The following is an 18228-nucleotide window of genomic DNA, read 5'->3' as shown; positions in this document are numbered from 1 at the left end:
TGTGAGTGCAAATGAAAAATCGACATAAATGTCACACAATGGGCTGTTTACTACTTGCATGGTTTGCTCCACAAAAGCCAAACCCAAGAGAACAACAGTACAAGCAGGAACCACAAGAATTCTGAGAACCACAAACGGACACATCATTCTTGCCTTTCCTTAGCTGAGCTCCAACTGGAAAAGAATGGAAAATTAGAATGTCAGTCTATGGCTGGCCTTGAAGGTCCACTAAATACTAAAGAGGAGATGGGCAAGAGATAAAAAACAAAGATTGTTCAGTTAACATTTTCTAAACAGGTTGTATTTTAAGCAGTATAAGAAATTTTTCATAAAATAACACTGTCATCCCAACAAAAACACCAACAGCAGCAGCTGGACAAAGCAGCACAGGCCTGTGGTGCTAGCTACTAGGTTTCAGAGGTAGAGTAGCAAGTTTAGGGTCTGTCCAGGCTACAGAGGTAGTTTAAAGCTAACCTGAACTATTTAGAGAGACCCTGACTCAATTTTTTTTAATTAAAAAATAAATGCCAACAGCTATAGCCACAGCAGCCAGCTTTTGGAATTACTTGGACAGAGTTCAGAGGTATGTGGCTGGCAAAATGGCTCAGTGGTAAAAGCACTTGTCACAAAAACCTGGTGACCTGAATCAACCCCTGGAACACACATACAAGTGAAGAGAGAATCCACTCCAGAGTTGTTCTCTGGTCTCCTCCCATGCAACGTGGCATGTCAATGCTTCCATACAAACATCATTATACATAGATATGCAAAAAGAACACAATGTTTTAAAGAACAAAGCAAACAAAATTCTTATAGACGGTATTAAATCAATGGCATCAACATCTTTTTGAGCTGACATATAAATTCCCTTAAAACACTGATAACTGACTCCTTCAGGTATCAATAGCTTGGTGGCCAGTTTCTATGTAACATCCATCAGAGCCAAGATGCTCAGTGCTACTACACTGTGCCGTCTGAGCAAGATTTTAGAGAGCAGTAACAGAAGAAGATAAGCACTCTGATCTTACTACACTGATTGGCTAAAATGATGAACATGTAATAGATCTGAGGTGCTAAAGCAGGCTTAAATGCATACTAGCATGTGAGTGTAAACATGCATGCTTGCACATACAGCACTGGGGGGCAGGAGAGAGAGAGGGAGGGAGAGTGAGAGAGTGGGCAGCCAAATATCAAGAAAGTATGGATCAAAAACTGAAGCTATATCTTGAGAAGATTCAATAAAGCAGAATTTCTGGAACAGTATTTGTAACTTCTCTATAAAAATATCATTATATCTGGCCGCTGTTTAATTGAATAGTGCATTCAATTTAAATAACAGTTCCGAAGCTTGTTTCAGTTGGTTGGGATAATTTTCCAAAACTTATATATTTAAATTTAGTAATGTAATACTGAATCCTTAGAAATGAACAGTGAATTTTACACTGCACTTCTGAGCACATGGGGGAGAATGTATTATCCAAATCATAATCCATGTTTTCTTCCAGACTTTTTCCTCTGAAAGGAAAGTATTTCAACTTCAAACCCTTTGGAGATAATTTTTTGGCACAACTTCTCTACTGTGTTGCAAAGGCTTTAATAAATATTCATCATTCCTCTCAAATGATAAACAACAGTATTGCTCCATTGTTAAACACAAAGTGAACATGTCTAGAGTGATGAACCTCTCTGGGTACCTAATCCAAACCATGCTCACCTGTGCTTACATTGTCTCCTAGAGGACAGGGAGATAGCTCCTGGGCGAAAGTATTTGCTCTGAAAGCATAAATGCATGAGTTCAAACCCCCAGCCCCTATGTAAAAGGCCTAGTATGGCTAAGCATGCCTAGAATAGGAGAAAAATAGTGAGTTTCTGGTTCAGTGAGAGATCTTATCTCAACAAAATAAAGCAGAGAGTGAAACAGAAAGATTCCAGAAGTCCTCCTCTGGCTACACACATAGGTACCTGCACCCCTACACACTCATGGGCATGCAACACACACACACACACACACACACACACACACCAGGAAAAAAAGAAAAAAAGAAAAAAACAGAACCTAGCCTCTAGTAACCAAACTGAGAATACATAACCTGGAGCCTTCTGGCCATGTTTATCAAAAGTGGACATTCAAACACTTAGCCAAAGCTGTCAATCAGACCTACTTTCCCAAGACTATAGATGCAATGACTTCCTCTCTAATGGCTGGGATCAAGTCACCTATAAGATGCTCAGAAAGTCATTTCTACCCAATGTTTAGAAACATCGGAGGAAAAGAACAACTTAATAAAGTACCAAGAGAACACCTTAAATACAAAAAAACAGATGACAAGTGTCTGGTATGGTGTTTACCAGCATTTCAGTCCCTTTTCCCAGTCCCAGTAAGGCCTTCCTATCCTTCCTGCCCTTGAGCACCATTAAAATTCACTTGATTCCTTATAAAGGCAAATAAACAAATCCTTTCAATTATTTTGGTTCCAATGGATTTCTTACAACCAAACAGTCCCTGATTAACATAAATTGTTGGTATGACATACAAAAATTTCAAACAAAACATAATTTCAAATTTGAAATCCACATTAACAAACTAATCCACTAGCCACAGACTTGTTCAATATAACTTACAATATTTCAATAACTTCTCTTCATAGTGGCATAAACAATATGACTCAAAGAGCTTGCAGAATTAAGGTCTGTCACTTGCTCATCAAGCTTCACCATTGCTAGGTCCAGAAAAAGAATATAATTGGTTCATCTCACAAACACTTATTAAGCTTCTCTAAATGCCAGAGACTGGAAATAATACATGAGCAAAAACATACTCCTATAAAATAGTGTGGGTATACACACACATTCCCTCATTCTATCTCCTTTTCTGTCTCTCCCTTCCTCGCTTCCTCAAATAATCCAATTATTACTTCTAGAACTAAATCCCATGCAGAATGATTGTGATGTCTCTATTTATAAACCTGTGTTCATAACAAATTCCTAGCCCATCTATGAATTGTACTGTAGCTGAGAAACTTGAACCGCTTCAGTAGGGTCTTCAGACTTCCACACAGACTTCCCTCAAGTCATATTGGCCACTGAAGAAACTCATTTCTACCCCTGTGCAAGTATGACTTGTGTCATCTACAAATGTCAAATTCAAGGGCTTCTCTTTAATTAATATCTCTGTCCTTGGACAACTTTCAATAATTTCTTACACAAATTGGCAACATTTTCATTAGCCAACAGTTGTTTCTTCACATTAAAAGAACTGCGGAAACAATAACATCATTCTTAACGTACTGTAACCTTCTGTCATCCTTTTATTTCAACCATTTAATTTTGAATGTGAGGAATTCTTTAGGAATCAATTCATTAATCCACTGAGATGTGCCCTCTCCTTTCCCTTTCATTATCCCTATCACCAACTGCACAAAGTCTCTTTGTTCATGGATGAAACAGACTTCTGTAAGTACTCTTTTCTAAAACGTAGAATATATTCTGAAACACAAATTTTAGTTACATCCTATTTTCATTAATCTGATTTCAAGAGGCAGAGTGAAATATACAAATATGAAATGGGTCCAAACTCCCAATCTACAAAGTACTGTGCATGCCTTCCTATTTTCTGAATTGTTAGGGGCAGTGCTCCAATTAACAATTACTTGTATAATAAATAACCTGTAAAGACTGCATGTCTGCTGGTACAAGGCAAACACAGGAAACAGAATGCCATATTCTCTGTAACACTGTGACCAACACATATCTAAGCACTATGATTCACAACTCCTATGTTCATGTATGCATTCTACCCACTCCTTTCACAGTACTTAATTGAATATCTGCTGTGCAAGGAGCTAAAGGTACAATTTAGTAAACAAAGCAGGCTCAGTTCACTGAGTTTAAACTTATAAGTTACTATAAATCCCAAATAATTTGATTTAGCCTTGGCTAAAATTATATTTTAAAGTGTATACAAGTTTTCGATAAAATTTAATGTAAAAACTTTACATAAAGAGGTTATTTATACAAAAGGTTTTGGGAAGGGTTGGTTGTTTGTTTTTGTTTTTTTGAGACAAGGTTTCTCTGTGTAACAGCCCTGGCCCTGTCCTGAAACTCACTTTGTAGACCAGACTGGCATCAAACTCACTGAGATCCACCTGCCTCTGCCTCCAGAGTGCTGGGATTAAAAATATGCACAACCACTGCTCAGCTATACAGAAGTTTTAAGTCTGAAAAAGCACTGAGTTTGTTATTACCCTTTGCCCAGGGGAGGTAAAAAATGAGAAAGTAAAGATTTAGCTACTATTTATCATATGATGTAATCTAATTCTGTTCTTACTCACTTTCTCTTAGCATAAACTTAAGATTCATTTTAGGTTTATTTCTTTAAAAGCAAAGAGCTTTGGGCTGGGAAGATGCTCATGGTTAAGAGACTGGCTCCTCTTCCATAGGACTCAGGTTTAATTCCCAGCACCCACATAGGAGCTCACAACTGTCTCCAGCGCCATGGGATCCAATGCCCACTTCCAGCCTCTGTAGGTACCAGACATGCATATGGTGCATAGACATACATGCATACAAAACACTCATACACAAAATAATCTTTTAAAAAGCAAAGAGCTTTTATGTTTACTATCATAGTTGCTTTCCAAAGACTGTGAAACTATAGAAACTCACAAATATAAATATATTTATTTGAGCAAATTACACTTATGTTCATTTAAAGATAAATATTACATAGGCTATAAAAAGTTGAATTTAATGACAAATCTTGTAATAATTAACTACTATGACAATATATCTCTTGTTATAATAAACATAAAGTTACAAAATTTGCTCAAGTAGGAACAAATGCTAAGTCTCTCTAAGAGGGAAAAACTGGTTCTTTAAAAATGTATGGCTACCACAAATGGCTCGTTCTTTATAACAAATGAACCCAGGAAACCCACCCCATGACTTTCAAGTTATGCACATAGTGGAACTTCTATAATTATTGATGTTAATGGAAGATCTAATTGCCCCACATTACTACCACTATCCGCCCACCACCTCCTGGAAGGGTTTACAAGAGCTTATAGCAGATGGGCTGGCAAGATAGGTCACAGTGGTGACAGCCACAGAGTCTGACGATCCAAGTTCAATCCTCAGGCCAACATGATGGAAGAAAGAACTCCCAAGGGCAGTCTGGACTCTGGTCTCCACACGCACACCATAGCAAATGAAAGGTTATGGACACACACGCATGCACAAATGCACACACACAAAGGGGTGATTTTAATTTTTTCAATATTATAAACAGAATTCATTTGGAAATAGTTTTCAGTAAAGGTACAAAGAAAGGAAGCTTAATGACCATGGCTTAAATATCATACAAAACAAAATAACCTTGTTCTTGGAAGCATTGACAGAAACAAATTTATGTTTGCAAGTGGGAAAAATAGCAATGTTCCAATAAACAACTCCTTGTATAATAAATAACCTGTAAAGACCAAGGCAGGCACAAGGAACAAAATACCATATTCTCTCTAACACTGTGACCAATACATATCTGAGAGCTATGATTCATGAATTCATGTATCTGCTCATGCATTCAACACTCAATACTGACCAGTAATGATAGCTCAAACCATTCTCTCTCCTTGGCGACATGCTTTAAGGGTACATTGATTTTTTTGATAAGTCTACTGCATTTTCAACAGATCTTACAAAAACAAATTCCCAGGACTAGAGAGATGGTAAGTGGTAAAGAATACATACTGCTTTTGCAGAGGATCCAAGTTCGGTTCCCAGCTTCCATGTCAGGCAGCTCACAAGCACCTGGAGCTGAGCTAGGGACAGATCCTAGTCCCATTGCTAGGGGCCCCACAAATAAGACCAATCTACTCAACTGTCTGTCACCCTCATGAAGAGGGCTTAGGTCAGTTTTCACGCTGATAATTTCTTCCCATTTATTTGGCTATGGGCTGCTAAAGTCTAGGGTCTTAGTATTACAATTTATCCAATAGTAAACTATGGGTGGGTGGGATTACAGAAAGGAGGGGATGGAGAATGAGAACAAGAGGAATCAGGATTGTAGAGTTGGGAAAGGGATGGAGAAGGAGAGCAATGAAAGAGATATCCTGATAGAGGGGACTATTATGGGGTTAGTCAGAAACCTAGTGCTAGAGAAACTCCCAGGAATCCACAAGGATGACCCCAGCTAAGACTCCTATCAATAGTAGAGCAGGTGTTTGAACTCACCTTCTCCTATAATCAGTTCAGTGACTACCCTAGCCATCATCATAGAAACTATATCCAGTAACTGATAAAAGCAGATGCAGAGGTCCACAGCCACGCCTGGGCCAAGCTCAAAGAGATGGGGAGGGATTATATGAGCAAGTTGGGATCAAGAGCATGATGGGGAGACCCACTGACCTGAAATCATGGAAGCTAATAGACTCTAGACCAACAGCTAGGGAACCTGTGTGGAACTGACCTAGGCCTCTTCATAAGGGTGACCTAGGCCTCTTCATAAGGGTGACCTAGGCCTCTTCATAAGGGTGACCTAGGCCTCTTCATAAGGGTGACCTAGGCCTCTTCATAAGGGTGTAGTGTGGTCTTATTTGTAGGGCCCCTAGCAGTGGGACTAGGATCTGTCCCTAGCTCATGAGCTGGCTCTTTAGAACCCATTCCCTATGACGGGATGCCTTGCTCAGCCTTGTTGGGGGGGGGGGGTTGGTCCTGCCTCAACTTGAGATGCCAGGATCTGTTGATGGTGGTGCAGATAGAAAGGGGGAATGAGAGGAGAAGAGGGAGGGGAAACTGTGATTGGTATATAAAATAAGAAATTTGAAAGAAAAAAAGATTTATCTAAATGTCACCTATTCATTTATTATAGAACATACAATAGGCTAAATAAGTCTTTAGTGTATAATGACATCAAACAACAGTTTGATAGAATACACCTAATATATGACGAATGTCAGGTTTCATGTGAAAATCTTACATTGTGAGCAAATGCATGGCATCAGCAAATATATCATAGTATAACAAATTCACACACTAAAAAAGACTGACTATATATTTATTCTTCCTTCTAACCCCTCCTCCCATTAATCAAAGTAAAAAAATAGATAAAAATACAAAACTCAAGGAAGGAGACAATGAAGAGAAGAAAATAGCAATTAGTAGATGGGAAATCTCAACAAATTTCTGGAAGACAGAATGCAGCCAGAAACTGGTGCTTATTAACAAGTTCTGGTTGTCTCACACAGTAATCTGAGGACATGACTGATGGGAAAGAAGCCATCGTCCTTCCAGATATCCAGTGTGAGGAGACGAAAGAATGAGACACAGGACTATGAACAGGGAGATGAACTAAAAGCTCCTCAGGGAACAGTCCATACATCTTCCTGCCTAACGATGGTCAAGTGTGTACTCCAGGAAAGAGAAAAAATACAGGAAGTTCACTTTTGAAAAAGAATAAAAACTATTTTGATGATAGCTAGACTTCGAAATAGGACATTCAGGGTACTCTCCACACACACTAAGAGCTGTCCCACCATGCACTTATACACTTTATGGGTTCTGTTCAACTATCTAGAAGCCCTACACAAGATTTTTCTACTATCTTAAATATACATGATGATTTTTATTTGAGGAAAGCCCATAGAATAGTGATTCTCAACCTGTGGATCATGATCCCTTTAGGGAACAAATGACTCTTTCACAGGAGTCACCCAAGACTATTGGAAACACAGATATTTACATTACAACTCATAACAGTAGCAAAGTTACAGTTCCAAAGTAGCAAAAAAAAAAAAAAAATAATTTTATGGTTGGGGGTCACCACAACATAAGGAACTGTATTAAAGGGTCATAGCATTAGGAAGGTTGAGAATCACTGCTCTATAATAACAGAAAGAGAAATGAAGATATAAAATATGCTCCACGTGGATATTAAAATAATGATGGTAAAAAGAAAACATTTAAAAAACATATTTTACTTGTTGGGCAGTGGAGGCACACACCTTTAATCCCAGCACACAGGACGCAGAGGAAGGTGGATTTCTATTAGTTCAAGGCCAGCCTGGTCTATAAATGAGTCCCAGGACAGCCACAACAGCAACACAGAGAAACCCTGTCTCAAAATAATAAAAAAAAAAAAAACAAGAGAGAGAGAGAGAGAAAAGAAAAAAAGAAAAGGAAGAAAAAAAGTTTTTTTTCTTTTGTTACATTTATTTTTCTCTGTGTGTGATTGTATGTACATGCAGCATGCATTTGGAGTTCAGAGAAGCACTTGTGGGAGTCAGTTCTTGAACTGGTTAAGCTGGTTTTTTGGTTTCATCTTGTTCTAAAGATTTATTTCATTTTCAATTGCAACTATACAATGTAAGTATATGTACATGTAAGTGCAGGTGCCTTCTCAGCCCAGAAGAATCAGATCTCATGGAGCTGGACTTACAGTTGTGAGCTACCTAACATTGGTTCTAGGGACTAAACTGAGATCATCTACAAGAACAGTTTGTGTTATTAACTGCTGAGCCATCTCTTCATCCCCCTTGTTAGTTTTAATTGCAGCCTAAAGTCATCCAAGAGGAAAGCCTTGATTGAGGAATTGCCTAGAACAGACTGACCTACTGGCATGGTACTGTCTTGACTATTAACTGATCCAGGAGGGCCTTTGATCGGAGTGTTTGATCACAGCACAGAAAGAAATTAGAAGAGTTCTGGACTTCACCAAGCAGGTCCCAGGAACTGAACTCAGGTCATCAGCCTTGTCAGCAAGCACCTTTACCTGTTGCCCCATCTCACTGGTCCCAAAAGCATTTCTTAGATCACTAATTTTTGTTCTTTGAAAGACCATATCAGATACTGCACTCATAACATAAGAACAAGACACCTGAAAGAGAAACAGAGAAGAGCTCTTAAGCAAGAAACCTAATTGTAATGGAGGTAATAAAAAATGTTGGGCAGAGATGTAGGAAAGGTATAAGCAGAACAGGGAAGAACAAACTCTGTCGCAGGTTATTTGAACCTAGGTTCCAGTAACCTAAGCAAGTGACCTGTTTCCTAAGAAATCTTCCAGAACATATGGAATCTTTAATATACAAACCTACAAAACAAGGTAAAATCTAAGGATAATAAATGCAGGAGCAGGCCCACAGAGCCATTGTGCAATTTATGAACAATGCCCTGGAGATCTTATAGACAACAAATTGTTAATCATGAAAATGCAAAGGAAGAAAACAGAAGATAAATGAAAGCAGTGCAGGAAAAAAGAAAGAAGCAGGGACTAATGTTCTTATCCTGTGAAGTGTGAAGCCAAAAGACATTATCTGTGGTTCATGGGAATCCAGATAACCGAAGCATTCATCATTACTGCAGAGAGATCATCCTAGCTGATAAAAAGGCTGAGTCACGCACTTACCAAGAATTTTTAGGACTCTTCATTTAATTGTATGATGCAGCATTTAAAGTGACCCTGGGGGGGGTGAGAAAAAGGGGGGATGCTACGGATGTTGATCCGTGGAAAAGCTTTTCTCTAGCCTTTGTAAGGCCCTGAATTTGATCCCTAGAATGAGAAAAAAGTACAAAGTTTTAAAGCTACAAGGTAAATGGCAGAGGAACCAATAATGGTGATATACTTACATTAAAGAGGGAGAGGAAGATAAGGGGATGGTGAAAATAGGCTAATGCTTCTGTATCAGGGCCGGAAGTCAAAAGATAACATCTAAAGCTGGCCAGTCAGGAAGCAGGCAAAAGCATATTACTGAGAGAAAATGGAAATCCTCAGAAGGACTAAACTGAAACCACTTCTTAAAATGATGGCTTCCTCAGAAAACGGGAGTGGGAGGGGAATGTGGGACAGTGGACCAAGGCTTCCTGATATTTGTAATTTCAGTACTTTCTCTATTTCATTCACATGAGTGACTTAATTTCATCATTTCTTTTAAATTTAGTTAACAATTCCTTTGGGGGGGGAAAAGTAGCAATCTTCACACAGGCAAATTTTTTTTTTTTTTTTTTTGTGCATTTGTAGTTTCCTGAGAATGGTCTAATAATGCAAAGTTAACAGGTCACCTTGTAGCTAGGTGGTGGTGGCGCACATCTTTAGTCCCACCACTCGGGAGGCAGAGACAGGCAGATCTCTGTGAGTTCAAGGCCAGCCTGGTCTACAGAGCAAGCTCCAGGCCAGCTAGGGCTGTTACAGAGAGAAATGCTGTCTTGGGGGGAAAAAAAAGAGGTCACTTTGTCCTAAATGTCTCATTTAATGCTGCATTTAGTAAATTAGAATGCAGTGAATAGTCCAAAATATACAGTTTATCCACCCATCCCATCTGTCTGTGTGTGTGTGTGTGTGTGTGTGTGTGTGTGTGTGTGTGTGTAGGTGCACACATACGTGCAAGTACAAGAGCAAACACACAAGTGCTTGTGGAGGCCAGAGGACAACTTTCACTCCTCAGACACCATCCACTTTGTATTCTGGGACTAGGTCCCTCATTGGTCTGGTACTTACCAAGTAAGCTAAGCTGACTGACCATAAGCCCCAGAGATGTATTTGTCTCACTCTCCAACACTGGGATTATAAGCATGTGTCCCTCCCTTCACAGCTTTTCTCAGCCTGGGTTCTGGGGATCAAGCTCAGGTCCTTTTACCTTCAAAGCACTTTATGGCCTGTGCCATCTCATTCACCTATCCATCTGGTCTCTAAGATCTTTTATTCCTCCTTTTTTAAGAACAGATAGATTTGAATGCCCTGTTCTCAAGAATAGGTCTGAGAGAGAAAACACTGGGTGCAATTACTGACACTAACAAAGCAGAGCTATTATCACATTCACAGTAGACGAGAGCTTCAGTACTGTGCTGATGACAGAGATGGGCTAATACAGCACAGACAGATGCTGCAGATGCTGGCCTGAATCCCTGGGATGTACCTTGTGCATCATCCAGGCAATGTTGGAAGCATAGAGTACAGAAACTCAGGCCACTCTTCACACATACTCAATTTAACCTGAACAATGTATCTCCTTAATTTTTGAAAAGTAGCCAACATCTAAAACCAATTTTAAGGAAAAAAAAAAATCATGTAAAATTTCTGACCTCCACCTTCTGAGGCAATAGAAGCAGTATCCTCAGAGACAGGGCATCCCAAGCTGCCACACTTAGTCTGCTTTCCTGTATCAGTTTGGCCCTTGCAGGCTATTTGCATTTCAGACTCTCACTATAAAGGTTATAGCATGTTGACAACACATAGTCCATGCACAGAGTCTTAGAGACAGAATTATGACAATGGATTTTGACAGGAGTGGGGCCATCAGCCATTCTTACCTAAAAAAAAAACTATTACTAAATAGGTATTTTTAAGGGTGCATCTTTTCCTTTTTTTACACTGTTATTTACTTTAGGGACAGGGGGAACCACAGCACACATGTGAAAATAAGAGAATGGCCTGCAGGGTTACTTCTCTCCTGCCATATGGAGCCAGGACCAAACACGGGTGGTCTGGATTGATGCCAGGCACCTGTACCCACTGAACCACTTTGCAGGCACAAAGCAATGAGCCCCTTTACTGAGGTATTATCTTAGGACTCCCCCCCCCCAAAAAAAAAGAAGCACTGTTATGCTTGCCTGCTTCAAAATTAAAGTTTCTATGCAGGCAGGCCTATTCCACTGCAATGGAATCCCTGCTGGCTGCCTCACTTTAAACACAACCAGGACAGGATGGCAGATAACAAACTACTAGAGGGCATTATCAGAAATCGCTCTGAACACTCTGAACATCTGGAAATAAAAACTGAACCACAACTTCATTAGCACTGGTTCTATATTTTGAGTACAATAATCATCATTTACTCACATTTTAATGTCTCTCCAGCATACGGTATGTGCAGTTTGAAGCGGTCACAGTTGGGCCCAGGAGTCAATGATGTACAGCTTAAGAAATCCAGGGGGAGGGAAAAAGATTTGTAAGAACAAAACTGAAAAGCCCACATATTTATGACACTTAATAAAGCAAATAAAAACTACTTCTTATATGCAAAAAGCTTAAAGAAGAAAATGGAGGCTTTTACTGGTCATGAAGTCTAAGACAATAAATGAACAAGGCTTGATCTGAGACAAATTATGTATCTCACAATAAAACCTGTATGCTTTCTAACAACAAACATGAAGTGCTTCAAGTACTTCAAGTCTATCTTGACTTTTAAAACCACGTATATCATCCAAAACAGGTCTCTAGTCCTTGGAGCCAAGAACTGGAAATGCAGAGAAATTTTATAGTCATATTTTAAACATAGATTCTTAGCTTTCACTTTGTTCTTACAAAAAAAGAGCCCACTTTTGGCCTTTTTCTAGTGGCAGATGGTTTTCTTTCTTCCTTCAAAGGTACGATGCTTTCTCTAGATCTGGCACACTGAACCATTCATCTGCAGGAAAGCACGACGCATGGTACTTGATTTCAGATAAAATGCAAATGCAAAATATGGGGATGAGTCAGTCAGCCAGGTCTCAGCATTTGGGAGTTTTAGAAATCTATGACTTTACAAGGTTTGACAATAGCCTCTGCTTTTCTTATGTGCTTATTTTGTAAGGTGTCTCAGGACCTTACAAGTCAGAGCTTCAACTGCATGAACATAGCCCAGATCCAACTGAGTAAAATACACATAGGAAGTCGATGGAGGAACTCCAGGTGGATTCCAGCTCGGTACAACCATGCCCAACTATCTCAGTTTATTCCCCACATTATTTGTTCTACCCTATAGAAGCAGCAGTCTTTTAAAAACATGGAACTGGTTCGATAAAGAAGACTCTTCTGGTTAAAATCATCCTTTGGGCCTAATGGAAAAACCAACTCGAATGCCGCCACTTGCAGATGATTGTCATCATCTTTTACTCTCCTTGTCCTTGTTCACTTTGACCCATCTGCACAGGCCAGACATCCTCCTTGGATGTATCAGCCTATTGCTTTTGTGCCTTTGCATGTGCTGTCCCCTGCCTGGACTGTGTGTCTCAGGACTTTGCTTGACCCTCCATGCTACTGAGGCTTTGATTTCATCTCCTCCAGAGGTCTCCTTGATTTACCAGTGAGAAGCAGCAGCTGCTTTATCACAGCACCCTGTTATTTTTGTTTTCTTCATGTCTCTGTCTTATTTATTACTGTTTCATCATCACCGGAACTGAAATACCAACAGATTGTAGACTTTGACTGTCTATCTGCTTGGTGTTCCTAATGCGTGGAGTAATCAATGCTCAGTAACTCTCACTTAAATAAACTGAGCACTGAACTAAATACAGCTATGACAAAAGAAAAGGCAGTTTTTGATAAAGACCCTTGCTGTGAAATGTATCTTTTACACATTGCACCTCATCTCCAAAAACCGGAAATGTGTTAAAATTTAACATATGAAAAACCAGAATAGAGAGATCAATTCTACAAATCTGAAAGTAGGAATTACAACTGGAAATCCATTTTTTCCCTAAAATTATGTTTTTATTGTGTGTGTATGCACATGCACTCAGGTTTGCCATGGCACACATGTAGAGGTCAGAGAACAACTTGTAGGAGTTGATTCTCTCCTTCTTGCTGTAAGCCCCAGGGATTGGACTCCTGTCAAGTTTCACAGCAAATACCTTTACCACTGAGCTACCTCGACAGCTCTCAAGTGAGAATTCTTGGTAACATCAAAAGAGGTAGTTTTTTTCTACTACTTTTTCTATTACTTTATTTCAGAAACTTTTGCCGTTAACAATTTACACAAGAGAATGTTCAGCATAAGCTTCTCATACCCTCACTTTTACAGTCCCATCTAATCGACATGACTCCTAGAATTGTTCTTATCTGTTTAGCCATGCCTTGTTTTCTCAATACAATTGGAGGACTCTGGTGTCAATACAGTGCTAGGCACCCAACAAAGACAAACTCTTCATGTGTACCAATAATCACAATTCAAAAATTGTCACTGAAGCTCAAGAGAGGGCACTGGGGTTAGAAATCGTGTCCAGGGAGGACACTGTGTGCATTAGGTGGGCATTCCAACCAGCATGCATAAAGATAAGGATTTGCTGAATGAGTCAGGCATGGTGATGTATGCCTTTAATCTGAGTATTTGGGAGGCAGAGAAAGGCAGATTCCTGTGAGTTTGAAGCCTGAGTGATTGACATAGACAGGATGCCCAAGCTACATTGAGAGACTCTGTCTTTTAAAAAAAAAAAAAAAAAAGGAAGGAATAAGCCTTGTGATTATTCCCTGATTTAAAAAAAAAAAAAAAAAAACTGTTGACTTGCTGGCACCAGGAGATGCTCTCATCCCATCTTGAGAAGAGCATTGTGGGATTATTGTGGAAGATCCTCCCTTAGAAGGGTCAAACACTAAGCCCAGAATTTAAACTTTAAATCATTGCTTAATATTTTCTGGCATTCATTGGGCATGCGTTAAGTGTCAACTATTATTCTACATCCTGGAATTAAACTAGCTCCATTTGGTGGCAACCTTCTAATTTGGCCACAATTACCATTCCCATTTACAAAAGAAGTGAGTGGACCCCCTGAGTGATATGTAAATAAGTTGCTAGGAAGTGACAGTTACAATCCAGACCCCAAGATGTCTGACCACAGAGCCCACTTTACAAATTACTGCACTAAACCATCTCTCAATTAAAGTAGTGACCGCTAGAATTAATGAAAAGATAAAGTCCACAGTTTTAAAAAGTGATATTTTACTAACAAAATACCAGCAAAGCAAACCAAATGCTGATGTTTTGATCAGCAAATGGAGAGAGGGGAAAAGGAGATGAGAACCAAGTATAATAATGTATGTGTATAAGGACTGCCACAATAGCTCAGGCTATCTTGTCACAAAGCCTGCCAGCCTACTGCACATAATAGATACCATCTCTTCAAGGTTGTCCTGTGACTCCCACATGCCCTGTGGCATACTCGCACCCACACATATGCACATGTATATACACACACATAATTTTTCAGTTAAAAAATATATGACAAAAGTACAAAAAAAACATTACTTTGTATGTTAACTAAATAATAACAAAAGTTCTACAATGTGCATTAATGAAAATCACTTATAAATATGCATAAGAACTGTCTGTGCACACATCAACCAAACATAAAAGAGAATAAAGTTCATTGTAGATTCTTGAGATCTACAATGCTGATACTCTTGATTTATTTAGCAGATTATTCATGAAAAGCCAAAAAATGATGGAAAGTAATTTTTATTTGATTCCTCTTTAAAATATCTATTCCTATTTATTGAGAAATTATCCAAATTATTAAGGTACAAAATGAGAAAATGGTCGATTTTATTGTACTTCACAGGATTTTAGTTGGCCAAACACTAATACAGGTTAATCAAGTTCCATGTAGGCATCTCACAATCTTTAGAACATCAACATTTCTAAGACAATGCAAAATACAAGAAAACATGCTGGCTTAAGGCTAGCCCTACTTAATTCAATACTGTCTGAAAAGAAGCAGTGAGTTTGGCCTTTTCTGTTTGTTAAGCCACCTAAGCAGGAGAAAATAGATGAATTTAGGGTTCCTTCCCTGAAAGTGCGTCAGTTTCCTTTACCCTGACTATTAATTCACCATTTGGCATGTTCTCCTACATAGCTTCCTGTTTTCGTGATAATGACGTTTGTGCTTCACCAACAACACTTAACATCCGCTGAGACAGAAGCCTTCAGCTTTGGCAACCTTAAAGAACAGGTGACAGTGAAATGAAATAGTCTCCAAGACCAATAATTGCCGTGTAAACAACTCGAGCCACATGCTGCAGTGAGTAACTGTTAGCTGATACTCATCCCATTTTTCATTTCACAGAATGGAGTGTTTTTGTTCTTTTCAGAATTAAGTCAAACATCAATACTTTTACTCAGACTAAATTAGTTTCAAAATGATCATGGTACCCAGACTGGCTCACATCTTAACATCTACCTAAATAATCTACAAAATGCAAAGGCATTCAAATCAAATTCTAGGACTCAGTCCTTAATACAATTACTGCACATACAGCCAACTAAATCAAACCCCACAAGGTAAAGTCGTACACTCCTCCTCAAAGGAAACCCAGGAATTAAAACTGGTAAGAAGAAAGTAGCAACATTATACTACAGTAAATCTCTTACACTGTTCTCCAGGGAAATGGTACTACCCACTTAATAACATGATTTTCCTGACACACCACATGTACATCTCTGTATCACTAAAATCTAAAAGGTATTTCTAGAACCCACTAGAAAATTATGCATTTAATTCCTATAATAGAATATCAAATAACCATTACCAAAATAAGTGACTCATCCCAAAAGGTTTTTTAAACATCACAAAATTGAAATACTCAAGAAAATGTGTTTGCCAATTTGTGTGGCATCAACTAATATCCCCAGCTTTTATGTAATATCTCCATTTGTAAATGATAAATTTCAACTCTACCTTAGAAAATGGAATATAAAATGTTGGTTGTTATTCCTCTGACAAAAGTCAAATTTAAATTGCAATGTGATTCTAGTAAGAAGGATAGGCTCAAATATTCCTTTTAATTTATAACAAGGAAGTGCATGGTGCCTTTAATCCCAGCACTCGGAGGCAGAGGCAAGTGGATCTCTGTCTCTCAGTAAGTTCAAGGGCAGCCTGATATACACATCAAGTTCCAGGACAGCCATGACTACATGAAGACCTGGCCTCAAAAAAGAAAAAAAAAAAGTAACAAGGAAGCCCTTTAATTTCTTGGGACAGATGCTAAACTCACTGACTGCTAATCCCTTTCTAATAAGCATAGGTGATTCCCTCCATTAACACAATAAAGAAAAAGTAAATAATCTCAATAAGTACAGAGTAACTGATAAAATCAAACAATTACGATTTTCAAAATCTCTGTAAACTGAGAATAAAAAGGAGTAACTTTAATTTCATAAAGAGGCCCCTACAAAAAAAAAAACAAATCTACACCAACATCAAATTTAATAACAAAATATTCTCCCCTCTGAGGCAAGGAGATGAAGATGTCTGCTCACACCACTGTGTTCTCCAGGGTACAAGGTATCCTAGGCAAGACAGAGAAACAAGGCAGAAAGAGAGCCCAAAAGCTGGAAAGGAAAAATAAAACTTTGTTATCTGAAGATAATATTTGCATATTGTCCGCTCTGGTCATTAGATTAGCACAGCAACCATACACGTACAAGCCCACATTTCCTTATTCAATAATAGTAAATCATTTTTTAAACAACCTGCTCTTGTATGTTTCGTTCTTCTGTATTAGAATTTTTAACTTATGGAACTAGAAAGTTTTCTGGAAATTTGTGATCAGAGACACACATTTATTTTTTCCAAATAAAATTCACAAATATTTGTTGACCATTCTGTGGCAGGTACAGAAGTTGCTAGAGATAAGCAGTCTTTGTTCAAGTGAGCATGTCAGGCAACCCACAGAAAGAAAATCATGGGGAGAGAAAGTATATGGAATAAATTCATCCTCACTAAATGAAATAAAGCTGACACTGATGTTCACAACTTTTTCCCACCCAATTCTTCAAGAGTCCAGGGGGAAGGATGAGCTTCACACAATGTCAAATGCTTTATGCTGGCACTTTCCATTATAATGGATGTAATGCTAATAACATAAACACAGGTAGCTGTCAACCAAATCTTTCATATAACTACTGAATAACTGGATACTAGCCCTATAGTACAACACATGTTGCCAATTTGGCATGTCTTCCATTAGTATTTTTCAGCTGTCTTTCAAAATATGACTGGCAAAAAATGCCATATTATAAATAATATAAATTATAAGTATTGATTATTTCATGTTATGTCATTTTAATTCAGATTTCATTTGATTTACTTTATATATAAATATATATTTGTATGTGAGATATGTTATAATTAAATAAAATGCATGTATTCAGATCCATAGCCAAATTATTTGGACTATGCTGTAGTCTGAAGGATTATATGCCTCCAAAATTCATATGACAAAATTTAATCCCCAATGTATTGACATTCAGAGGCAGAAGCTAAATAGGTCACTATGAATGGGACTAGTGCCTTTGTGAAAGAGGCCTGTGAAGTCTGTTTGTCACTTTGTCCTGTACCATGAGAGGATACACAGAGGAGATCCATGCAGATGGCCCTTCAAGAGCTACTCAATCTGCTGGCATTATGTCTTTAGACTCCCCAGCCTCCAGAATTCTAAGAAACAAACTTGTGCTGTTAACAAATTATCCAGTGTAAAATCTGTGC

The 18228-nt window shown here is 38.5% G+C and overlaps 1 protein-coding gene across 1 annotated transcript in view; it reads right to left on the bottom strand.

Annotated features, from left to right (window-relative positions):
- Window positions 1-18228, bottom strand: part of Babam2 (BRISC and BRCA1 A complex member 2) — a 384291-nt gene that overhangs the window by 337515 nt on the left and 28548 nt on the right. The window contains exon 3 of the mRNA XM_051181825.1: window positions 11828-11904. Within this exon, the coding sequence (XP_051037782.1) occupies window positions 11828-11904 (77 nt within the window). The remainder of the gene's footprint in view (window positions 1-11827; window positions 11905-18228) is intronic.

This window comes from Phodopus roborovskii, unplaced genomic scaffold (assembly GCF_943737965.1).
Source record: "Phodopus roborovskii unplaced genomic scaffold, PHOROB, whole genome shotgun sequence".
NCBI classification, from domain to species: Eukaryota; Metazoa; Chordata; class Mammalia; order Rodentia; family Cricetidae; genus Phodopus; species Phodopus roborovskii.
The sequence above is the reverse complement of the archived record's forward strand: the minus strand, read 5'-3'. Positions and strand labels throughout refer to the sequence as shown.